A 25566-nucleotide genomic window follows, 5' to 3' on the forward strand; every position below is an offset into this window, starting at 1 on the left:
GGAGGTCAGCGCTGGACACAGGAACAGCCTGGGGGCCTGAAACCATGGGGATCGACCCTGCTGCCCCGCGTTCCTCCTGGCATCTCCCCTGCCCCACAGCTCCCTCCACAGCTGCCCAGAGAGCTGCCAGTGTGAAGTCCTCATCTGTTTCCCCTTTGCGCCCATCTCCCCCAGCCCAGCTCTGCTACTTCTGTCCTCCTCCCATCCCTATCTCCTCCCATGTCTGGACCCTCTCTACCCCTTGCTGCTGGTGGCCCATGGTCAGGCAGTCAAGGAGGCGGTGCATGGGAATGAAGGCAGCACACCTCCTTATCCCCCCAGCTCTGCCTGTGCCACTCACTCACACCTCACAGCACCCCTGGCCTTGCCAGGAGGCGTCTTTCCCCGCCACCCACCTCCGCGCCCAGCCCTGGCGCTTCGCACTTGCCCGGCCAGGAGGGCCAGGACAAGGCAGAGAAGGGCCCCCAGGATGATGCAGATGATGACGGGCAATGAGACTCTCCCACTGGCAGTCGGACGGCCCCGGGTGGGATCTGCATGGCAGGAGCACAAAAAGGGCAGCACGAAGCCTGCTGGTAGGGGCTGGGACACCCCAGTCCTGACCCCCATTACACCAGGGGTAGACGACCCCAGGAGTGAGTCATGAGGAAGATCCCACCCTGATGGGTAAATCACAGACCTCCCCAACCCCCGCACCCCACTGCTATCCCAGTGCCTCCTCCTGGGAGTTTCACATCCCAGCAAGGAGCCCCTTCCCTCCCGCCATGGGTCACAGCTGGCCCTGAGAAGACCCAGCACCAGCGGGGAGGACAGGTTACCTGGTCGGAGCGTAGGTGCTGCTGTCCTGGGTGCAGCTGCAGAAAAGGAGAAGGAGAGCTGGGCTGAGAGGGTGGGTGTGCAGGTACCAGGGAGCCTCCTCTCTCACACGCCGTGTGTGCGTGCATGTGTGCATGTATCCCTGACACATCCCACCCAAATTGCCCCTCCTGCAAAACTGGTCAGGGTGGCCAGGACAGGGCCCCGGGCCCTGCTCTGGCTATTGGGCAGGATGGTGCAGGCAGCCCAGGAGATGCCCCTGGGGGCTGCAGGGCCCTGCAGGCAGAAGCCAGAGGACATCCAGCCCCACAGAGGCTGCTGCCCACTTGGCACCAGGCTCTCACGCTGCACAAGGACGGCCTTGCTTGCAGGAGCTCTGCCAAGAGCTCCGTCAAGGGTCCCAGCCCTGCCGCTCACCTGAGCAGCGCACGGCAGCATCCTCCTTGTGCCGGCAGGCACCGCTGTCCCCAGGCCGAGCCCAGCAGTCCTGCAGAGATGGCTCTGTCCCCCGGCACTCCACCTGCTCCAGCCAGATGGGGCCCGTCCCCTCCCCAAACACAGCCTCGCCCAGGGCAGACACCGCGGGGCCACAGCCCAGCTGCCTGCAGGCCACCTCGGCATCCTGCATGTCCCAGGAGTCGTCGCACACCGTCCCCCAGGAGCCGCGGTGCCAGACCTCCACTCTGCCCGAGCACCCACTCTCGCCTCCCACGGCACGAATCTTCTCCCTGTCTGGAGAAGGCAGAGACCTCCCAGGGCAGCGGGACAGCAGGCAGAGCCCTGCCAGGCCAGAGGGGCATGCAGAGGAGCAGCTACCTGTGCAGCTCGTGGAGTTTGGGCACATGGTCCCCAGGGCCGTGGGTGTTTCTGGCCGACTCCCTGCAGAAGGAAATGCTGCGGTGAAGGGGCTGCTGAAGGGGGTCGTGCAGCAGAGCGTGGGGCTGAGCTCTGCTCACGCCGCCCCGTGCCGCCTCGCTCACGGCAGCAGCTGAACCCCAGTCATTCAGGGGACACGCACGGCAACGTGGGGGACCCTGACTGCTCAGCCCCAGAGGGACCCTGGTTCACAGAGCAGCAGGAGGGTGTCCGTGGAGGGGACGCTCCTTGGAGCCCTGGCTGGGCTCTCCTGAGACCTCGCCTGCAGACACCTCTGCCTCCCCTGGGTGCTGCTGGGAGCCCAGATGACAACAGCTGGGGAATGTGTGGGGCTCTGAGAGCTGAAGTCCCATTTGTGCCACCACAGGCAGCAGGGTCTGGCCCGTAAAGTCAAAGCCCCTGTGGGCCCTGTCTCTGCGCTTGACTGTGCCCAGCAGGGAGCAGGAGCTGGGGGGATGCTGGTGCCCGCGGAGCTCCAAATTACCATTGCAGGTGATGTGGGTCTCGTCTCGCAGGTCATCACACGACTGTGGGTCCCAGGGAGCAGAAGGACACTGCCAGAAGGAGCTGTTTCTCTCCCCACACTCCACGCGATCCAGCCAGGTGAGGCCAGACACCCTACCATAGGGCAGGCGTGTTTCCAGGGTCCCTCCATCCCCACAGCCCAGCTCCTTGCATGCCAGCGACACCGTTCTGGGAGTCATTGAGTTGGAGCAAACGCTCCCCCATTTGCCATTGTAGAACACCTGCAGGCGCCCGGAGCAGTTGGTGCTGTTGTGCAGCCTCAGGGCCATGAAATCTGGGAGGAAAGAGCCCAGAGGGGAACAGGCTGGTCTGGGGCTATGGGAGCAGAGAAGCCTCTTCACCCCCCAGGCCCTCAGCCAGGCAGAGGCACGGCCAGCAAGTCACCCTTTTGCCAGGGGCAGAGAGAAGTCCCTGATGGACAGACACCCATGCCCTCCGCGTTAACCCTTGGGGACAGCTCAGCTTACAAGGGGCCCCCAGTGGGACCAAGGGGGTTTGTGCATGGGTGTCCCCAGGACAGGCTCAGGCAGGGGCTCAGAGGCAGCCAGGGACAGCCTTGGATGTTGCCGGCTCTCCCCTTGTCCCGGTCTCCCCGGGCACTGGGCTCCCACCACAGCTCCCAGCACAGACCTGAGCAGACGACTCCTGCGTCCTCTTTGTGCCCGCAGTCGTGCTGCCCCCAGGACCCTGCCGGGCAGTCCCAGAGAGCAGCTTCGGCCCCGGAGCAGTTCACGCTGTCCAGCCATATCTGACCAGAGCCTTCCCCAAACCGAGCGGAGCCAACTGCCTCCACCGCCCCTCCGCAGCCCAGCTGCTGGCAAGCGACAGCGGCATCAGACAGGTCCCATTGGTCATCGCAGACAGTCCCCCAGCTGCCCTGGTGGTAGATCTCCACTCTCCCAGCACAGCGCCCGGGCCCGTTCACCAGCCGGACCTGCCGGCTCCCTGCAGCAGGAAGAAACCCCAGCTGCCATCAGGGGCCGGCTGCCCACCCAGCCCCGAGCCTGGGGGGGCCTGTGCAGTGCCACTCACCCCAGCAAACGACCCCCACGTCCTCTGCAATCCCTGCTGCCAGCGCGCTCATGGGCAGGGAGGTGTTGCAGAGGGTCAGGTTGGCCTCGTGCCCTGTGCACCGGACCCCTCGCAGCCCCACGGGACCCGTCCCTCTCTGAGGCTTCGGGGGGTTGTAGGCTCTCTCTGCCTCTCCGCACCGCAGCTGCCGGCACACCACGCTGGCCTCCTGCATGTCCCACTGCTCATCCAGGACTCGGCCCCACGTCCCGCGCTGCAAGATCTCCACTCGCCCGTCGCACCGGCTCCCTCCACCCACCAGCCGCAGGGCTGTGGAGCTGCCTGGGCCTGGGGAGAGCAGCCATGCCCCAGCCCTCAGCAGCACCAGACAGCCCACAAACCTGCAGCACCTCTCCAGGCTCTCCAACCCTCACAACACCCTGCAGCTCACCCGCCTGCCCCCAGCCCTCTGCGGTCAGCTTCAGGAGCAGCTTTCCACAGGCTTGGTTCCCCAGTCCCTGAGCCTTCCTGAGCAAGACCCTCTCTTTGCTCTTGGTGGGGCAGAGCCACCCAACACGTCCCTGCTGAGGCAGATGGGGCAGCTCCCGCAGGAGGGAGCAGCAGCCGGCGGTGGCCTGGGGACAGGCAGCCCCAGGACAAGCCTTGCCCCACCTCAGCGCTGCCACTGGCACTGCTGAGCCATGGGGCAGAGCACACACGCCTCTGCCTCTCTGCATCCCTGGGGATCTGGGCCTGGGAGCCTGTGTCCCTGGCAGGGAGCAGAGCAAGGGGGGCCTTTCCGATCAAACAGGACAAGTTTGGGTCTTGTGCTGACCAGAAGCGAGGGCAAAGCCCAGCCCTGCTCTGCAGCTCACTCCCCTTGTGGCTCTGGGATTGGCCTCTGTGGGACTCTCTGTGGCGCTGGGAAAGAGCTGTGTGCAGCCAGAGGGATGGAGCTGAGCCCCACAGCCCCATTCTGGGTCTGTCCTGCAGCAGGAGACCAGAGGACCCTCGGCCTGGCTGTGACCTCAGGACCTGAGCCCCTGCCCTGGGTGGGGCAGAGATTCCTGGTGAATCTAGGGTTTCTCCAGGGAGAAATTCACCCTGCTGTTGTCATGGGGTCCTCTGCTTTGGGTGGCCATGTCACACCCAAGGGACAAATGGAGTTAACACAGCATTGTCCCAGCACTCACCTGAGCAAATGACAGCAGCTTCGTTCTCGTGGGAGCACGGTGAGGCCCCCAGGGCGGTCACTGGGCACTGTCCCAGGTGGGCTTCAGTCCCATCACAGTGGAATGAGTCTCTCCAGACAGGTCCTGTTCCTCTCCCAAAATGCTCTCCTCTGGGAATGGACTCAGCAAACCCGCAGTCGAGGTGACGACAGAGAACATGGGCATCCGAGAGATCCCAGCGGGAGGCACAGAGGGTGCCCCAGGTCCCCAGCACCTCGACCTCCACCCTCCCCTCACACGCCGTGCTGCCGTTCACCAGCCTGAACCGTGTATACTCTGGGGACAGAGAAAAATGAGAGAGGGTGGACTTGTGCTCTTGCTTCCTCAGGAGATGAAGGAGCAGCCAAATGGAGGAGAGCCTGCGTTTCTCCTCCTTCTGCATGATTTTAAGGCTGCAGACAACCACATCACCCCTCCAGCCCTCACACCCAGCACAGCATGGCACTGTCCCGGCCCTGCTCCCCTTGGCCCCAGCACACCCCCAGATATGGAACACCCCACCCTCAGTCCTTACGGGTACAGGTGACACCAGCGGCGTTTGTGTGGGTGCAGGGCTGGTCTCTGCGGGATCCCCTGGGGCAGGAGATGAGGAAGGATTCATTCCCCACACACTGCAGCTCTCTGTCCCACATGGCACCAACACCTTCTCCAAAGTGAGCTGCCCTGGGCACAGACAGGGCTGCGCCACACTGCAACTCCCCGCAGACCACGTCGGCAGCTTTGGGACCAAAGTCTGAGTCACAGACCGTTTTCCACTCGTTCCCATCGTGGATCTCCACACGTCCTGAGCAGGGGCTCTCCCCTCCGACCAGCCGGACAAATCCTGGAGCAATCAAAGTCCCCGGAGAGTTCCCAGAGCCCTCTGGCAGTTACATGCCCACGTCCCACCTGGTCTGCAAGGTGGCCACAGGCAAAGAGCCACACGACCCTCTCAGCAGCTCCCAGGGGCTGCTGGTGGCACAAACACACCAGGGACACCCTGCCGCTCCTCAGCCATCAGCACAGCACTTGTGGCCTTGCTTCTCTCCCAAACCCCCAGCCGTAGGCACTGCTCGGACAAACTGCTGCCATTTTGGAGACCCTGGGCTTCCTGGCAGCACTGCGAGCACTTGGGGCCCAGGGAGACTGGCCAAGGCACTGTTGGCGGCTGCAGCCTGATCTGCCCACTGAGCTCAGGGCCTGGCTGAGGAACCCTTGGAGCCACCAGAAATGCACCACATTCCCAGGTGGTTCTCAGGTCAGTGGGGCACTGCTGTTAGATGGGACATGTCACAGGGCACAGATGCACTGCGAGTGTACATGTGGTCTCTGTCTTCACCAGCCCCTGGCTGCAGCGCTTGCCTGGGGAGGAGTCCTCAGACGGGGCCAGAGTGCACTGCCAGGCATGCACATCCCTGGTCAATGGCTGGGCAGAAGGCAGGAGAGCAGGCAGAGGAGCAGCCCTGGGCTGAGACGAGCTCCCAGTGCAAGGACAGGCACCAAGGAGAGCCAGAAAGTGCTGGCAAATCCCCCGTGGCACAGGGCAGCCAGGGGCTGAGGCAGGCAGGAGAGGCTGGGAAGCAGGTCACCACTGCCTGCACTCCCTGTGGGCTGGCTCTCATGGGGTGACCCTGGGAAAGGAATGAGGTGGCCATGGGCCACCCTGCTCTTCTGCCCAAGTCCAGTGCTCCTCCCCTCTGAGCAGCCCTTCTGCTTTGGGGGCCATCTTGGTCCTTTCCCAGGTGCTGTTGGTGGCCACGTGAGCTGTTCTCAGTGCCTCTAGCATGGGGGGACCTGGTCCTCAGTGCTGCCAGGCAGCTCCTGGATGAGCCAGAGGAGAGAGATGGGAAACAACAGACACTGCGAAGGGTGGGCCATTCATCTCCCAGCCCCAGGAGGTTGGGCTGAGCCACACCTGGGGCAAGGCAGTAGCAAGTTACCCTGAGGTTTTCCTCAGGGACTGGGGAAACCAGCAATGACAGTCCCAGCTTGGCAGTGCGACCGGCCACACTGGGCCCTGCTCCAGTACCCCGTCATTGTTCCCTGAGGGCACAGCCTGGTCCCTTCCCCCATCCTGGCCACAAAGGTAGGGAACAGGCTGGCCCCTTACCTGAACACGTCACTCCTGCGTCCCAACTGTGAGCACAGTATTTTCGACTCCATTCTTGGTTTGTACATTCAGACAGAGCAGACTCAGTGCCATGACACTCAACACCAGCCATCCAAATGGGGCCAGATCCTGGCCCAAAGTGTCCATACTTAGGAGCTTCAACAGCAGACCCACAGCCCAGCTGCTTACAAACCACTGCAGCATCAGCCATGTCCCAGGAGTACCCACACACGGTCCCCCACTGGCCCTGGTGTTTCACCTCCACTCTCCCAGCACAGCGCCCGCCGCCATCCTCCAGCCTCACCTCCGCAGCCCCTTCAAACACCAAAACACGGGACCGGTCAGGAGAGGGCCGAGCCCCAGGCTGCAGGTCTGGGAGTCGAGTCACAGCACCAGGCTGGGAGCCCTCTCCTCCCTGAGCTGTCCCTGGGGAAGTGTGGGGGTCCCTCCTCTCCCCACGGGCTGTGCAGGCTGGGGGGGCCAACTCCAGCCCTGCTGGGCCATTCACTGCCCCACAGCCCTTGGCACCTCCTCCCACTCTAACAGCTCCCTGCCCATGCCCACCCACACACCGTGCCCCCAGGCCCTGCACAGGGCACCATCTCCTCCCCAGCCAAGCACACCCTGGAAAGCCCCATGCCCCCAGGCCCGCAGCTTCCCCTGCCCACCACCTGCCCTGCCACCACCCAAACCCACACCACCCCCAGGGCTTCCCATGTCCTCAGGGAGCACCGAGATGATCCCAAGGGTCCCCCCAACCCATGTCCCCTCCTCGTGCCCTATGTGAGCATCCATAAATGCAGCCAGGCACGGGCTGCCTAAAACACAGAGAGGCACAGGGAAAGGCACAAGGTCCATGGACCTGAGCACCTTCTGACCCTTGTCTCAGTGGAGCCTGGAAAGAAACCCCATTCCCAAAGGGATCCCAATGACCCCGCTGGTACCCGCTGGCCCTGGGCTGTGAGAAAAGGGAACCGGCACTTACCCTTGCACAGCTGCACCCAGAGGAACAGCCACAGCACCCCGGGGGACAGGAGTGCCTCCATCCCCATCCTGAGCCTCCTGCCCTGCTGGCACAGCCCTGCTGCGCCCCACTCCCTGCCACGGCTCCTGGGGACTCACGGGGACAACGACGATGGGAGGGTAATATATCTCTGCAGATGCCAACCCAGCTGCAGGAGGAGCCAATCAAAGCAGCAGCAGCACCTTTTGAGACGTTATCGGGAGCTATCTCCCCTCCGACACAGCCCAGCCCTCCAATGAACTTCTCCAGCGCCGTTCATGACCATATATGAGGGACATATATGTCCCGCTGCACATGTGTCCCGCTACGGGTGTCATGGTCGCTACGTAAGGGAATCGTCATGGGAGAAGCTGAGTGTGGAGGGGAAGTGAGTCCATCACCCCTTGCACCCTGCTGTGGGGACTGCGAGCACTGAGCATCTTCTACGCTGGGCTCATCCAAGAACCCAACGTGTGAGTTTCCAGTTCCCCCATGAGATGTGGGAAGCAGGGAGCTGGGACTGCACCGGGGCCTGCGTCAGGATGGGAAGGAAACAGCCCCTGCCCCTGCTACAGACCCCACTGTGCTGGGAGCAGCAGCTGGGCAAGGGCCTTGGGCAGGGGAAGAGCTCCATCCCAGGAGGGCTGGCTCGCCCGTCCCTCCCTGCACAGCCCCACCCTGGGTCCCTCGCAGGAGCCCGAGCTGGGCCATGGCCTTGCCCTGGCAGCAGACCCACAGCCCAGAGGCTCAGTCAGGCCCCTGACTCTCAGCCTGTCCCTGAGGGGCCGTTCTTCCCCACAGGCGCATCGGGAGCTGGAGCCTGCAGGTGCACAAACCACAGCCCACGTGGCCTCGCAGCGCTCCCTGCGCAGCGCCCGGGCAGGAAGTCTGTGGTTTCCTCCTGGCACCGTGCCCAGGCACATCCCTGCGGTGCCCCCGAGCCACCCCCACCCCGACTGCTCCAGCCAGGGCTGCAGGGGCTGCTCCTTCGGCCTCGCAGACACGGGGCCGGGCAGCTCCCGGCCCCTGGCATGCCCCGCTGATGCACATGGCTGCTCTGCACCGAGCCCCACGGCCACGCGGTGCCATCGGTGACGGGACCTCAGACTCTCCTCCTGCCACAGCTGTGTGCTTATGAGTTATAGTGACGGTGACCTCACACCCTCCTACAGCCACCACTGGGTGCTCAGCAGTTATAGTGACGGTGACCTCACACCCTCCTACAGCCACCACTGGGTGCTCAGCAGTTATAGTGACGGTGACCCCACACCCTCCTGCTGCCATCGCTGTCTGCTCAAGAGTTACACTGTCACACAGGGGTGGGTGCTGTGCACGGGATTATGCTGATGATGGTTCTTCCAAAAATTCATGTTTGGGTGGGGTCGAAATACTATTTTGATGACATCAGAAGCACCCACACAAGCCCTATGCCTGCTCTTGGCCTATAAGCTGATCCAGTACTCGTGAAATCACAAGCTCGTACACAAGCCATGTGCATGCTCCTGGCCTATCCATCACTCAGCCACAGGTGATGTCATAACATCTAAACCTGCCACGTGCCTGCTTCTGGCCTATCAGGTATTCGGACACCAATGACCCAACACCTACACAAACACCTACACAAGCCATTGTTCTGCTCCTAACCTCTCAGCTACTCAGGCACCAGTGACACCACAGCAGCCTACACCAGCCATGGCCCTGCTCCTGGCCTATCAGCTACCAGGGCAGCAGTGACTTCACAAGCACGCACACAACCCATGGGCCTCTTCCTGGCCCATCAGCTCATTGGTCACAAATGACCTTGCAAACACCTACACAAGACAGGGGCTTGCTCCACTCCTACCAGCTTCTCAGGCGCCTGTGACCTCAAAATATCCAACAACAGACATCTTTCTCCTGGCCTACCAGCTACCACCGACACCACAAAGACATTCACAAGCCATGTGCTAGCTCCTGGCCTATCATCTGCTCAGGCACCAGTGACCTCATAAACACTTACACAATCCATAGGCCTACTCCTGGCCTACTAGCTCCTCAGGCAGGAGTGACATCAGAAGCACAGACACAATGGCCCATTTGCCACGTACGTCCTGTTGAGGTACTCAGGCTCCAGTAACCTCACAAGCACATACCAACGTATTTCCTATGTACTCATGTGGTGATATATTACATATATATTGATATATATTTTATATAATATTTATAATATATATCAGATTGTATATATTATATTTTAATATAATAATTTTCACATTATATAATTATAATACCAATTACATTTATATTGTATGTTATTATATTATTAAATTATAATAAGAACTATAATTTAATATATTCTGCTACTATAATAATAGTTATTATAATGTCTTTTATTATATTTTATTATAACATATATGACATTTTGTAATATATTATAATATCTTTATATAGTTTACATATTGTAATGCATATAATATTATATAGTATATATATTATATATAATATATATATGTTGTGATATATATTCAATATCGTGTGGCAAATGAGTCTGTTATTCCTTGGAGGTGGCCGTAGCCCCTGGGCACGTTCCAGCTTGTCCACACCCCACCACCTTTCGGGCACCCCTCTGCCCTCCTGAAGCCCCCCCCACCCCAGACCTGTCAGGGCTTGTTCTGCAGCCTGGGAAAGTGGGGGACCCCGACCTGGCCTCTTCCTTTTGTTTCTCTTCACATTTAAACTTTAAGTGCTCACTCCAGTAGCACTTATTAAAAAAAGGTTTTATCTGTTTTATACCTTTGTTTTTATGGCAATATATATTTACTTGCTATAGCTTTATAAATGTTTACATATACATAAAAACTTCTATACTTAAATACATATACAAAAGTATATATTTAAAAATACTGTACTTATTAAAAATAAATAAAATAGATATTTATATGTACTTGTACACTTACTTTTAAATACATATATATTAAATAAATGTAGATATTTTTATATTTGAGCACTTCCTGGACCAAATGAGGTGGGCGGCCAATCACAGGGCTCCCTGAGAACATGTGGCTATGAAGGTGTCATGAAATGGCTGTCAGCCAATCACAATGCAGGATGAAAAGACGTGGGGAATGAGGCTGTCAGAAGTGGCGGCCTCCCCATAGGAAATGACAGGGGGCTTCCTTTGGGACGTGCCCCTGGGGACACCAGCAGGGGTGGCCGGTCCTGCCAGCCAATCCCAGCGGAGCACATGGCCGGTAGAGGAGAGCGACTTCCGGGGCACAGGGCCCCTGCGGGTGCTGGGAGGGGGCGGGGCTTCCAGCGGAAGCGGGTGGGCGGGGCCCCTGTCCCGTCGTGTCTCCCGCAGCAGCGGTGCCCCTGCTCTGGCGTGTTCCAGGGCAGGGATCCCAACAGGCACCGGGAAGGCCCGTGGGGAGGTGAAAATGATTCTTGGGAGCCGTGGGCAGAGAAGGGCTCACGGTGGGGTCAGAGCTCCCGGCTTTGTGCCGGACGTAAGACCTTTCCCCGCCTCCCAGGGCTTCAAGGCCACACCACCTTCCTCAACAAAATAATTACAGAAACACCTCCAACAACAAAAAATCCCCCCTTAAACTCCAAAACACCCTAGGAAAAGAGGATGAGGGGAGAGAGGCAAGGGTTAAAGGAATAAAACCCTCAGAGTTCCTGCATCTGGTCAATGTGACGGATACACTTGACTCCGAGCCGCACTTTGGTTCAGGCTGAGGCAGGAGCAACAGCCCTCACGTCCTTGGGGTGAACGTGTGAGCTGGAAAGCTCCTGGCTGACGTACAAGGGAGTGAAGGTGTCTTGAACAAGATTCCAAAAGGTGGTTTCGAAAGCCAAAAATACAAGATGCCAGAGCTGAAATGAAGATGTCTTGTCTATACTACTGACTAGCAGCCAGCTACTTCACCCTCTAAATATTACCATCAGGATGGGCCCAATGAGAGCTCTTGCTGCATGGCAGCTGGACGGCAGGCCAGGTGACTCTCCCCTCGAGCAGGGACACCTCTCAGGGTTTGAGATCCCTTTCCTGAGACTGAGAGATCCTTCCTTAGCCAAGGCAGAGAGATCCCTCACCTGCGACAACATCCTCGGTAAGTGACTGAGAGCATGCTGAATTAATACTATGAAACAGTACTTAATCCATGTCGCTACTCAGATATTATAAACATGGTATGGATAATTCCATTAGACATGAACTGTTGAGCAAGTCTGAGACTAATTAATAAGGTGAACCTTGCCATCAAACTTATTGAACCTTGGTAAACCACTGTTAAAACTTTGTTAAGTTCCATCCAACTCATTGAACTCTGTCATATTATTATTTTACCTCAGTATAACCTATTGCTGCTTCTCTCTTTTAAGTGGGGTGCATTCCACTCTTCTGCCACACCATGGAAGGCTAAGGTCCTTCCTTTGTGCTCTCTCCTAGTAGGACACCTGTGAGGAAGAACCTTTTTCTTCTTTGTTCATTGCTTAAAGAAATGGTGAAGGAAGGTCAGAGAGGTGAAACATGGAGGTGTGTGCTTCTGGGTGTGTTACCAATCCCTAAATGTGCTCTGCGCCTTCTGAAAGGCGAGAAGGGCCTTCTTCTAGAGGGCAATGTCGCTGCTGCGTGCAGAACCCCTTCTGACTGCCCAGGTGAGATGCTCCACAGGCATGCTGCTTTCCTGCTGTGTGTTTGAAGGCACAGGCCAGAAAGCCAAGAATGAATATCGTAGCAGACAGAGGAACGGGCAATGAGCGTTTCCAAGGCGAGTGAGATAAATTGCACTGGGACGGTGGGAGCTGCTCCTGGAGTCACACACAGAAACGTCCGGGCTCTGAGAGGTGTCCACATCTGAGCTGTCCTCATGCACTCCTCACGTACACAGGGGTGTTCAGAGATACAAGTCCTTCCCTTGCCCAGGCACAGGCAGTGCATTGCAGCAGTCATAGTGTCTCTGGCCTCCTGTTGCCACTCCCAGAGGCTGGCAGGCACCTCAGCCTTGCGGTGTATTGCCCTGCACTGCACTCCTCTGAGATGCCCCAAGGCATGAGGAACGGACACGGGGACCTCAGTTCTAGGAAGCACATCTCAGTGCTGCATGCGGGTGGTTTCCCAGGGGGTGTTACTCTCAAGGGGAAGTGACTTGGAGACACTGTGTGTCCCACAGACACTCATGGGATCCCCAGGAGCAGCTGATGGCATTTGCGCTCACTCAGGTTCATCTCCCCACGCACACACCACGTGCATGCTTGCGATGTGTCTGTACAATGCAATCATGGACTTCTGACCTAGTCATTCGGTGTCCCTCCGTGGAGGGACAAAGAACCTCTGGGAGCTGGGGTGAGAGGCCAGTGCTGGCAATGGTGGTTGTTACTGGCTGGTGTGTGACGATTACCCTGGGGCAGCTTTCCTGGGGTGTCCAGCACACATGGGCAGAGACCAGGTCCTGCTCTGCTGGTCCTTCATGTCTCTGCCAGGAGGCCTGGCTGGGTGTGCGAGGACACTGCTGTGTGCCCCTACCCTGCACACTCACACACTTCAGCAGTACGTTGGTGTTTCCCTTTCCCTAGCACTTTCCAGCCCAGGCATCCCAGCCCCTTCCCAGCTCTCCCCACTCCCCAGCCCTCTCCCCAGCCGAGCAGAGCAGCCCAGTCTGGTCTGGCCCCGCAGCAAGGGAGAAATGGAGGTCAGTGGCAGTGTCTCTCCTGCCGTCATGTCCTGGAGATGCCATCCCAGGAGCCTGCAGCCCCCTGGGCCAGCCCCGCTCCCCAGGACAGCACAGAGTCCTGGCCCTGGGGCTCCTCAGGCAGCTCCCGCTGCCCCGGCCACAGGGCACCCTGCCCTGAGCTGGCACCCACAGCAAAGGGTTTCTCTTCCCATCTCTCCCCTGCACACACATGGTGTCCTGCTCTTCTGCCAGGACATCCCATCTCTCCACAGAGCCTTTCCTCAAGGTGGGCACATCTGTGCTGGCCTGGCCGGCCATTTCTGCACCCCTTTCCCATGCTCTCCACAGCCCCTGAGCTGGTGGTGCTGCTCTGCAGAGCAAGTGGGCTGTGGGACCTGGGGTCACAGGGTGACTCCACAGGGCTGTGCTGGTCAGGCTGGGAGGCAGACCCAGCTCAGGGACATCGCTGCCACTGCCTGCCTCCCACAGAAGCTCTTCTGTGGCCACGGAGGGTGCTCAGAGGTACCCTGCCTTATTGCCAACACCACGAGATGTGTTTGGGTGCTGCACCGGATCCAGTCTACAAAAGTCCACCAACAGTAAAATGAATCGCTCACCAGGCTCCTTTCCCTGTGCCTGCTGCATCCCCTGGGGTTGCAGAGCCCTCGCTTGGCGGTTCACACCCAGATTTAGCACTTTATCTCTGGGTCCCTCCACCTTGCACAGGCCTGTGCTCAGTGGGCTCCACTCACTGCTGACCTCCTGGCACACGCTGTCCCTGCAGATCCCCTGTGCTCTGCTGGCAGCTCCTGATCCCTTCCAGAAAAGCACCCATCTGCCATCAGCCCTATCACATGCTGTAGAGCCCCAGGCAGGTTAATTGGAGACCCTTCCCCATCTGTGTGGGTGCTGTCCCCCAACCAGTAACACCTGAGACATTGCTCAGTGCCTGGAAGACCATACTGGGACCCATCCCACTGAGCCCAGGGAGAAACAAGCAAAGCAACAGTCCTCTGGAGACTCTATTCCTTGGGCACGTTCTTGAGAACGACTTTGGAAAAAGACCTCAGCCTTCGGGCACTGCCCTGAGGAGATCCCCTTTCCTGATGGAAATGGTGCTAGAGAGGTCAGCTCTGTCACAGATCTGCTGTGCAGGGACTCTGGACGCAGGAACTGCCTCTGCAGCTCCAGAGAAGGTGGTGGGGTTTAACACCGGCCAGCAACTAAGCCCCACACAGCCGCTCGCTCACTCTCTCCTGATGGGATGGGGGAGAGAATTGGAAGAGTAAAAGTGAGAAAACTCGTGGGTTGAGATAAAGACAGTTTGATAGGCAAAGCAAAAGCCACACATGCAAGCCAAGCAAAGCAAGGAAGTCATTCGCTACTTCCCATCGGCAGGCAGGTGTTCAGCCATCCCCAGGAAAGCAGGGCTCCATCATGCGTAACGGTTACTTGGGAAGGCAAACGCCATCACTCCGAACGTCCCCCAGATAGTCAAAATTGCCTAAAAAGATCCCCCTCCTTACAGATGCTCAGTCATCTGAGCATCATCATCTGAGCATCATCATTTGAGCTCTCAGTCATCCTCCCAGTCCTGACCGCCTTTAAGCTCTTAGTCTGCCTTGCTCATCTCCCTGAGAGACCCTGGGAGGGCCCTGCGCCCTGCTGCGCTTTGCAGAGGAGCTGCTCCTGGGCAGAGCTGTCTCTCTGCAGTGCAGCCCAGTTGCCAGGAGCTCCTTCCATCCCAGCAGCCTGGACCAGCTCAGCAGCAGAGGACCACCCAAAGCATTTTAATGACCCCTCTGGAGGGTTTGGTGCCGAGTCCATGAACCTCAGACCCTGAGAGAAAGTTGATGAAACCTCTCAAGAAGTCAAAGTCAGGTGCAACCTCCAAAGTCCCTTGGAGCTTTAATGGCTCCCACTGAGGGACATCACTGACAAAGCAACCCTGGGGGCTGGTTAGAGCAGAAAACTGGAGGCAGCGATGAAAGGTAGGCAAAGGCTTTGTAAAGGTGGCTCTGATGCTGAGTAAACCTGGATGTGTTTTATCAAGCCAAAGGGCCAAGGCCTGGCCCCAGCCCCTGGGAAGGGAGATCCCATCCCACACACATGGCTCGGGGCAGTGTTTTGTGGGGACGTGCAATGCCAAGTGCAGGACTAGGGTACGACACCTCCCAGGCTCTTGGGTGGAGACAAGGAGGCCATGAGGCCCTAGTGCTGTGAGCAGGAGGTGTCTCCTGGCAGGCCTTGGTGACACAGACAACAGCCGCAGCCAACGGGAGAAAGACCTCAGCTCTCCTGGGGGCTGTCAACCTTGTCAGCTCCCTTGACCATCTCCACCACAGGCTGTCCTATGGTGTCCTAGGCCTGCACCTGCTTCCTTGAAGGCTGTGGACATCCACTGTGGACTTTATGCCCTCCTGCCCCTATGAGCAGTTCTGGGATCACACATGGGGTGATTGTAATCCCTTTAGACCGATCCATCTCCAGGCACAAGCCAGTCAGTCCAGCTGGGAACAGCCCCAGAATTCTTTATTTTGGAGTTATAGGTGGATCTCGGCAGCTGAGAAGCCACCCAGCCCCTTTGCTAACAGCTACTGCTACAGCCGCCGCTCCCGGCACCTTGCCCTCTGCTGCGGTACCAGCATCTAGCACTAGGGAGGAAGAAGGAAAAGTGTATGATCGTCTGACGAGGGAGAAGGCAGAGAAATGCTGCAGGCGTAGCTCAGGCCGCCTGTGATGGGATCTGCTTGCGATGAAGGCTCAAGGTGTCTGTGAAGTGGGAGAGGCCCCTTGTGCCCCAGCCCATGAGAAGGTCCCAGGTGCAGCTGATCAGCCTGGGGCTGAGTCAGGTTGGGCCAAGACCTTGAGCGTCCCATACAGGTGTCCCCCCTCGGGGCAAGGTGTCTTGGCCCAGGACTCTGCAAGGGAAGGACATGCTCTCTGGTTTGGAAAGGGGAGAGCCAGCCATCAGAGGGATCCCTCGGTCTTCAGCCAGGACTTTCCCATCGCCCATGGAAAGCCAATCCTGGGTGCCCAGGCAGACCCCTTGGGTGTCAGGGAGGTCCAGCCCAAAGCCAGCCTCCAGAACCTGCTTTGGTCTTGCGAGGGGTGTCAGAGAAATCCCTCTTTCCCACAGGGCTGCCCTCAGTGCAGGGATGGGCCTTGCAGCTGGGGGAAACACCACCCCTTTCTGGAGACAGTTACCAGGGGAGCTGCCTCTGCTGCTCTTGCCGCCGCCTGTTGTTCTCAGCAACGTGCTGGAAGATCTTCCTCTGCACCTGATGTGGCTCCAGCCTTCTCAGGACCTGGACCGCTCGTGGGGAAAGGTGGCTGCAACAGCAGGGAAACATCATCCCTCAGCCCCTGCCGGAGACCCCTTCTGCCTCTCCCCTCGTCCAGCCTCTGCACGCACCCGGTCCCGCATGTGCCCACCCTTTCACCCTGTGGTGAGTTTTGGGCCTTGGCTGTGGGGGTAACCCACATCATGCCCGTGTTAGGAGACATCAGAGGGTGTCCTACACAACCCCAGGATGCAGGGATGGGGGTCCTGGACATCTCTGTGGGGTCACGGCTGCTCGACTGCCCCAGGCTGTGGCCAGAGCCAACACACGCTTACTCAGGCTGGAGTCTGTCCAGCTGGGCTGCTGCTGCCATCTGCGCTGCTGGGAGAGGCTTTGCAGCCCTTCTCCACCTCTCGTTGCCCTCCTTTCTCCTGGGCTGGGCTGGAGGGTGGGGAGTCCAAGTGCCTCCAGTGCCGAGTGCCTGCCAAGGAGGAGACGCTCTCAGCAAAGCAGATGGCAAAGAGAGGTGCTGCTTCCCAGAGGACCTCTGGAAAGGGGCCTGCAGCAGGACGTGGGAGCTGGGTAACTCAGCACCACGTGCCCGTCATCACAGCTGACAGCTGCTTTTGCCCCTCAGATCCCGCTGCCCATCTCTCCCTCACGGGGGTGAGCAGGCAAACCCCTGCCCTGCAGCTGGGCGTCAGTCCTGCTCCCAGCCCCTGGAGACCTGCCGCCCTGGGTGCCCCGACAGAGAGGGTCGCTGCTGCTCTCAGCGGTGTCAATCACTGCCCGTACCTGGGGCGGCTGTCGGTCCTCCCCTGCAGCCCAGGCTTCCCACGCTGCCCATTCTGCCTGTGCTTGCTGTTGCCGCTCTTGCCAATGGGTCTTTGCTTGCTCCCACTCTGCAGACAGCTGCCAGACCTCCTGGAGGGCATGGAAACGCAGCAGCAGGCAGGATTAGTCCCAGCTCCTGGAGGGGGATCCCTCGGGTCTGACCCACCTTGGTGCCCCTTGCCTCAGCCGGTCGGTCGGCAGCGCTTTGCCCCTACCAGATCAGGGGCCGTGGAGTCATGCCAGGCTCCTCAGCTCAGGGCAAACACAGCTGAGTGACCAGAGACCTCCACTGTCAACGACCTAGAAAGGACTTGTACATTTTCCAGAGCCCCTGGCCAGAATCAAGTGTTTCATGACAACCCAGGGGGCAATAACAGGCGGGAAGGACGCGCAGCACCTTCCTTTTCATGAAGAAGATCTGAAGGAGGTGACGGACAGGTTACAATGAATGCACACCAAGGGATCCTTTCAGGATGGCTCTCTGCACAAAGAAGCTTTTGCCCAGTCTCAAACAGCATGGTCGTTGCAGCAAGGCAGAGCACGTACCTGCAACGCTCTCTTGCAGCCTTCAGAGGACGGGAGTGCAGCGGTGTGCCTGGCTGGAGGAGCTGGCTCCTGCCTGCCTGCCTCCTTCGTCCTGGGGGAGCTGCCTGGACATGGCGGGAGCACACTGCAAAGAGACACCAGGAGGAGTCGGCGTGAGCACGGGGCAGTTTGCTCTCCCCTTTCCATCTGCTATCAAAGCTCCACAGGCTGGCAGAAGCAGCAGGGCAGGTGGGGCCATTTCCCATGGCAAGGGGGAGCCTTTCCTGAGCCCCATCAGATGGATGGGAGAGGACTGCACCTCAGGTCTCTTGTAAGGGCAAGCAAAGTCATGTGGGCTGCACTCAACATCTGCCGTCTTCCCTACTAAGGAAGGGGCCTGCGATGGGGCAAGCAAGCTCCTAAAAACCGTGGGGCATGTGTCAGGGACCTTCCCGAGTCCCTGCAGCGGGAGTGTCCAAAGGGGATGTCTCTCCTACATGGCTGCAAGGATCCCTTTCGTCCCTTCCCACAAGGAGCTCACCTGGCAGAAGTCTTCTTCCCCACGTCTTGCTGCCTTGGGCCTGGCCCCTGGCTTGGCAGCACGGGGAAGGAAAACGTCTCTCGCCTCTGCAGCAGCTTGTCAGGACGCCCCTCTGTACCTGGGAAAGGAGGAAGCTCTTCAGAGCAGCCCCGTGGAGAGTGCCTTTTAACCAGGCTGTGGTCACCCCGCGTGGGGCAGGGCCCCACCTGCACAGCAGGGACCCGTTCCCATACCTCTTTTGGTCCCGTGCTTTTCTGCAGCCTTCTTGTGCCAGGTGGAGAAAGCCTTGGCCACCCTTCTGCTGATCACCAGGAACTTAAACCTGGAAAGCAGATGATGACACAGGCTTGAAGAAGGGTGACCCCCTACCCTCTGCAGCTTCCCAGCACTAATCCTCCTGACTGCCGTGCCAGGCATGGCATCCCTTTTCCTCTGGGGCCACGCACAGGTTTTATTGGCAGTCTCGCCCCAACACCAGAAAATACAGCTTCAACTCCTCTCCGTGTGCAGTTGGTTCTCTCTGATGGGAATGACGGCAGGCTGGGCATGGGAAACAGAATCACGACGCCTGGTCACTCCAGGAGAACACGCATGGAGCCCAAACTCAGCATTAGTTAACCAGAAACCAGTCACTTCAGGACTGATCCCTGACTCGACGCTGAGTGTCGAGTCCCAACAACGTGCACTGCTCAGCAGGAGCTGGGAAGCCGCCCGCTCGGTCGGTCGAGGGCTGCAGAGCAAACGCACTCACCTCGGGAACGCGCGGGCAGGAGCAGCCTGCATCCCCTGAGCGGCAGTCGCTCCACCGCAGACAGCTGCACCTGGCATCCACAGCCTCTGCAAAGTGACACAGAGCTGTTAGAAGGTTTCCAAGGCAGTTTTCTCTTGCCTCCCAAAGGCAGCAGACCTGTCTCCTGCTCCAAAAGAAAGCCATTTCTCCAAACCCCTCTTCCAAATCCTCCTCCAGGAACTTTAGCCCTTGCTCTGCTCTCCAGAAGCTGCACAGTAAACACTGAGCCTGCGCCACAGTGCTGCTGGGCTTTTTGTAGGGCAAGGACCCAGAAACTCACAAGAAACTTTCTTTGCTAACGGAGGAGTCTGTGGCGGTGAGCATGGGGAAGGGTGTTTGACTGGCCTGCCACGTCCAGGCTGGCCAACGGCAATTGGGTTGCTCACCCTTCCACAGGCTTCCCAAAGACATTGAAGCAGCCCTCAAAACCTGAGCAACTCACACTGTGAAGCAGCGCAATCCGGCTGGCCTTGCTCTCCAGCCCTGTGACACAGTCGTAATAAAACCGCATGCACAGGACATCGTCTTTGCAGGACAGAACGCCAATGTCCTTGAAGGCGAAGGAGAGGCGCTGCCTGTTCCTCAGCTGGAACGAGTACAAGAGTATGGTCTCTTGCACACAGCCCTCCACCACGTGCCGCGGGAAGGAGGTGGCTCACGACAGCCACCTGTAGTCCAGCGGCTTGATCTTGACATCGCCTGTAAGGAGGAGCACCATCGTCACTGCCACAGCAGGCCCAATAGCCATGTAAGATGCATAACAAAACGCCATAGAAAACAGCTCTTGGGGGGTGGTTTGTTTTGGGGGAGCTCAAGCCATCCCCCGACCTTTGGAGGCAATTCTCGACTTCTCCCAGCCCTTTCCAAAGAGCAGAGAGCACGCACCCCACCCCCAGATATGGAGGGGCAGAGGGGAGGGTGGCTGCTGCCTTCTCACCGGGGATAACCACTGTGGGGAACGCAAATTCCTGCAGCCGTAACAAATCAATGTCCAGCTGGAAGACGGGTCTTCGAACCACATAAACCTCTTCTTTGCCCTGGAAGCGCTCATGCACCATAGCGAAGGTCCCGAGTCCTGTGACCAGGACACCCTGCCAGGAAAAAGACAAAAAGGCTGATGAGTGAGGACTTGAGAGAGGGGAAAAGTGAAGGCTTTGGGAAAGGCCCATGATCTCCATGTGTTTTCTTCCCCTCCTCAAAAAATTTGCTAACATCCCTTGGCTAGAGAAGATGCCAGGCATTCCCAGCACAGGGAATACCACAAGGATTATCCTTGGCACAGACCCAGCCTAATCCCCCATCTCTCTGCTTGTCCTCTCCACTGTGGCCACAGGGAAGAGTGAAGCCCTATCGTGTGCCCAAAGCTTTCTCAGACTAGACCTGGACTTGGTTTCTCTCCGGGTTGACCAAGCAGCAGCTCTGGGCACACGGGGTTGTCTCGATGTGCTGCCACGATGCTCAGGGAGGGATCGCTCCCCAGGGCCCAGGCTCCCCAGGGCAAAGGAGGACCAAGATGCCAGCCCACCTTGTCCAGCTTCAGTTGTCCCAGGATGTATGCAGACACAGCATCCCAGATAGCCACAACGTCTGGAAAGCAAGGGAAGGAGGTGTCAGGCTCCGGGCCAGCCAGCTCACAGCCTCTCGGCAAGCTCCTCGCCCAGGGGGTGACAGATGCAGGTGTCCACCAACAGCCCAGACAAACACTGCCATGGCTGCGGAGCTGGGCTGTGCCCCACTTTCAGACTGCCAGCCTTACCCTGCTCCCGGGGCAGGGCTGGAGCAGAAATGGGCATGTGGGAAGGGCTGAGGACCAGGGCTGTGACCATCTAACCCCCAGCAAGGGATGGCGCCCCAGAGCCCAGGACGTCATCTGCCAGCTTGGTGGCACAAGAGGACCCCATGGGAAGGAAGAGAGGTTCTCCCAAAGGAGACTAGTTCAAGGCAAAGGGCTGATTTACAGCAGAGGCATTTCCAGCTGGCTCGTGAGAGCCCTGTGCGAGCTGAAGGACACCCCAGCCCCCGGGACGCAGGATCCCTTTTCATCCCAGAGCCAGAACCCCAAGAGGTACCAGCTCCCAGGGGAAGCTGCCCCTGGACAGCCCCCCTAGCAAGGGGACTGAGCCATTCCCACGGGAGCCTGGGGGCTCAGGGCAGCCGGGCGTCCTGGTTGCCACATTGTCCCCTGAGCCCGGTGGGACCCTCAGGCAGGGCTCTCGCGGCAGCCCCCAGCCCTGTCCAGCCACCCCCACAGCCCAGCAGCTGCAGCTTTTGACAGTGGACAGCGCCGCTGAGACCCCTCGCGAAGGAGCTCCACCCTCGGTGGAGAGATGCAGGAGTGTGGGGAATAAGCTGTTCAGCTCCAAGCTGATGGCCATGGTGCAGCAGCCCTCCATCGCGCTTGCTGCTTGCCCTCAGCTCAGGGAAAGGGATGCTCTTGGCAGCTCCTCACCCAAAACTCCTCACCGACGTGCCCCTGCTCTGCCTGTCAGCAAGGGTCCTGCCTGTCAGCGAGGGTCCCCCAGCGCAGCCCTGCTGCCTCCCGACCCCGCTCCTGGCTGTGGAGCAGCTCCGAAGGGCAGCAGTGGGGAGCCCCTGAGCAGTGCCCAGCAGCACCCAGGCCTCGCCGGGAAGTGCCGCGGGCAGTGCCATGGTGCTGGGGAGACCTCCCTGTCATGTGGGGCATCCCCCTGTGACATCAGCCCGCATCATCTGAAGGTGCATTATGACGCCAGCAGGGAGACGGCACAGCTGGGTACAGAGGAGAGAGATTTCCCGTCTTGTCCTGGGAAACATTCATCCCCTTTCTCGCCAGTCCTTTCCCAAAAACCCCTCTGCCCCCTGCACCAACGTCTCTGCTACGGGGAGCCCGTCTGGGCAGGTGGGGTTTGGGGGCTGGCTGCGGTTGGGCAGTTACAAGGGATGGAAGCGAAGGCCTGTGGGATGCAACAGCCCCTCCAGCGGGCCCAAACACTCCTCTCTGCTGCGTGTCGCTTGCGTGGCAGCAGCAGGATGGGCTTTGCTGCACTGGTTTTGGCTGGGATGGAGTTAAGTTTCTCCAGAGCAGCCCCTATGGTGCCGCATGTTGGACTGGTGACCAAACCAGTCCTGAGAACACACCGATGTTTTAGCTGTCGCTGAACAGTGCCTGCACAGCATCAAGGCCTTCTCTGTTTCTCACGCTGACCCACCAGCAACGAGGCTGGGGGTGGGCAAGAAGCTGGGAGGGGACACAGCTGGGACAGCTGACCCCAACAGCCAATGGGATGTCCCACACCATGTGATGTTGTGCTTTGCAATAAAAGTTGGGGAAAGAACGAGCAACGTGTGTGTGGGGTGTATGGTCAAGGATACGGCATTTGTCTTTCCAAGCTACCGTTGCGCTGACGAAGCCCTGAACATAATGAGCAGCGCAAGGTTCAGTTGCCCTAACTTTTGGCATCTGCTGTCATTTCAATTGGCCAGAGGAATTTCCCAACAAGCTCCGAGAAGCTGCCCCCAGATGCTGCCCTGTCTCTCAGAGCTGCTGTCCCGATCCAATGTCGGGAGAGGTTTCGATACGATCCCAAGGACGAGATTAAGACGCAAACGAGGTCAAATGCCGTACAACCTTTTGACTTTATTTTGCCGAACGAAGGGGTGAGGACCGGGTAGGGAGATGGGGGGGGAAAAAAAAAGAAAAAAAAAGAGAGAGAGGAAAAGAGAGAAAAATAGAAAGACCGTGCTCAGGCAGGTGAGAAAAGAGCCACGTAGGGGAACTAGCTCCCGCCACTCCGAGTCCGGCATTGTCCCATTGATCAAAGGTCCAGTCGGTCCAGCCTCTGTGTCCGCAGGAGCAGCTTCCAAGGAGGTGCGCGTGGAAGGACGAGAAGAGAAAAGAGAGGGCCTCAAAAGGCGCACGCGGTCCTTTTATAGGGCCATGCACATGCGCAAAACGGGTCTGCGTACGTGCAGTTTGCGCTTCTGCTTTTTGCACCCTGGTCTCTGCGCAGGCGTGCGTGCAGTCCATGGCCCCGCCTTCCACGTCCTGGCCTCTGCCTTTCACGCCCTGGTCTCTGCGCAGGCGTGTGTGCAAGTTCATGGTCCCGCCTTTCGTGTCCTGGTCTCTGCATGGGCATCCATCCTGTGGTGGTTTCGTCGGGGGCTGGATGTCAGACCCAGAAGATGGCGGTAGAACGGCAATGTCGAGACAATTCTGGTTAGTCCTCGACACCACCCCGTGGCTCGACATTGCAGTCTTCACAGTGGTAGGAGAGGTGGGAAGGGAAAAAGAGAGAGAGAGAGAGAGGACAGAGCAGAGGTGGAGACAGAAGCAGAGAAAAAGGGAAGCTGTAGAGGAAAAAGGTGACATGGGACATGGCAAGAGTGTTCAGTTGCAAACAAACAGGAACATTGTCCAATGTAAACACTCTTTTTCCTTAATCTTTCTAAGTTTAACAACGTTCAACTTTATAGAACAACCCTGAGAAATCCATTGCGCGAGGTAGTTCACCATTATAAGAAGTATAGAACAACTGGTGGGTATGACATGGGTAGGAATATGCAATTTTTGTTTGTTTGTTTGTTTGTTTGTTTGTTTTGAGGTCTAAACAATGGTTATTGTGGTGGGTTCTACCCGGTGAACGGCACGGATTTGTTTTATGCCCTCGGGTGAGGTGGTAGGTACGAACTGCATATTAGATACCACATGTCGTATTAGCTGAACAAAACAGGGTATTATACAGGGTAAAAACATTAAAGTGGCAAACGCACATAGCAAATATAACAGCAACTGTTTCACCCAGGGCGCCCCCGGCAGCCAGGACCATAAATTACCATTCCAACCGTTCCAGGCCTGGACGGGGACGTGGGCTATTTTCCTAATGTCTTTGGTTAATTGGAGGACTACTTCGCCTACATCGTCTATTTCTAAACAACAGTTAGAGACATTTAATTTCCCACGTACCCCTCCTTCTTCAGCCAGTAAATAATCTAAAACCATACGGTGTTGAAGGATTGCCGTGCGCGTTTGTTGAGACTGTTGAGTTAAAAGATCTATAGCGTTGGCGGTTTTATTGGTAACAATTTCTAAAACCGCTTGTAATCGGATTATACGGTTCAAATTATAGATTGGTTCCCTTGCCCCTGATATCGGTTCACTGGGGTTCCAGGTGGCAGGCCCGTAATGTTGGATTATTCTTTCAGGAGGCCACTCATTTTCCCCCCATTTTTGTGTTCCACCTATGTTCACCTCAACAGCTCGCTTGCGGCGGGCAATCCTTCCATCTTCCAGATTATCGTACAATCTTATCCCCAACTGAGAGCCACCCGTTTGTGGAAGAAGGAAGAATAAAGGCCGGATAATTCCCACATAACAGACCCCTGACCAATGCGCTGGCAGTCGTTTATAGGCAGTATGTCCACAAATCCAATAATGGCCCCTTTTAGCTGTGGCCCCGTTGGCAAATGGTCCCGCTGCATCCTCAGGGAACTGGAAATACATTGTTTTATCATTGTCCATGGGGCTAAAAGAGACGGTTGGGTTATTATTCATCCAGCTGGCGCAATACCAGGCCCTGGAGTTGTTTTTCCATTTGCATGTTTCCTCGTAGACATGGTCCCTAGATTGTTGGAGAATTAACATTTTGTTTTTATTTGCCCAGTACCCTTTGAACCCTCGACTGCGTCCAGCATTATCAAGCCACACCCATACAGAGATACCCCTATTTGCATTTGCCAACTTGTTCCTAAGTGTCCATTGGCACTTGCTTTCTCCCACACAGACCCCTCCCTTGTGAGTACGATTTAAACAATATTGCCCCACAGCAGGAAATTGAACTGGCCATGTTCCACTATCACCCCAAGTGTCATTCGTGGTGTCACTATAATTACTCACAATTTGGGCTGGGGTGAGGGGTGTGGACATCCACGGCCAACTTGGCGGCCCCAGAGGTCCCCCGCAAACCCAGCAATGACTTAAATTAAAAGCTCGGCTTACAGCTTTGGCTACTAATACCGATTCATTGTCCTTAAAGGGATCAAACGGGTCGGGGGAGGGTGAAGGAATTAGTCCTCTGCTGCTTTTATAGGTACATTTCCAAACTAGTATAACCATGAATAACATGTGCATCTTGATCTTCGGGTGGTGTGTGTCCGGATCAGCTGCTCCCTCCTGAAAAACAAAAGTAGAAGCAAACCCGCTTCTCGGGTCAGAAGGAAGGAACAGTCCATTTAGCGTGAATTTTGCTATGCATTGGTAAATCTTCGCCCCCGCCCTTATGGGAATTGCTTCCAGCTCCCGTGCTAGAGCGTGGTGGGCTAAGGTGGGGGAGTGCTTGTATCCCTGAGGGAGCCGTGTAAAGGTGTACTGTTGCCGCCCCCAGGTAAAAGCAAAGCGGTCCTGGTCCTGC

At 57.7% G+C, this 25566-nt stretch overlaps 1 protein-coding gene across 1 annotated transcript; it reads right to left on the bottom strand.

Annotated features, from left to right (window-relative positions):
• Positions 1–814: 814 nt before the first annotated feature.
• On the bottom strand, positions 815–21573 carry LOC309603882 (CD5 antigen-like; the record flags this gene model as incomplete). The annotated part of the gene is made up of 10 exons (XM_082338766.1): positions 815–854; positions 2829–3162; positions 3250–3570; positions 4422–4736; positions 18624–18712; positions 19567–19755; positions 19840–19879; positions 20118–20271; positions 20706–20767; positions 21495–21573. The coding sequence occupies 10 exons, from the start codon at positions 21571–21573 to the stop codon at positions 815–817; spliced, it is 1623 nt and encodes a 540-aa protein (XP_082194892.1).
• Positions 21574–25566: the final 3993 nt, after the last annotated feature.

Source organism: Platalea leucorodia, assembly GCF_965183815.1.
Source record: "Platalea leucorodia genome assembly, contig: HAP1_HAP1_SCAFFOLD_231, whole genome shotgun sequence".
Classification (NCBI taxonomy): Eukaryota; Metazoa; Chordata; class Aves; order Pelecaniformes; family Threskiornithidae; genus Platalea; species Platalea leucorodia.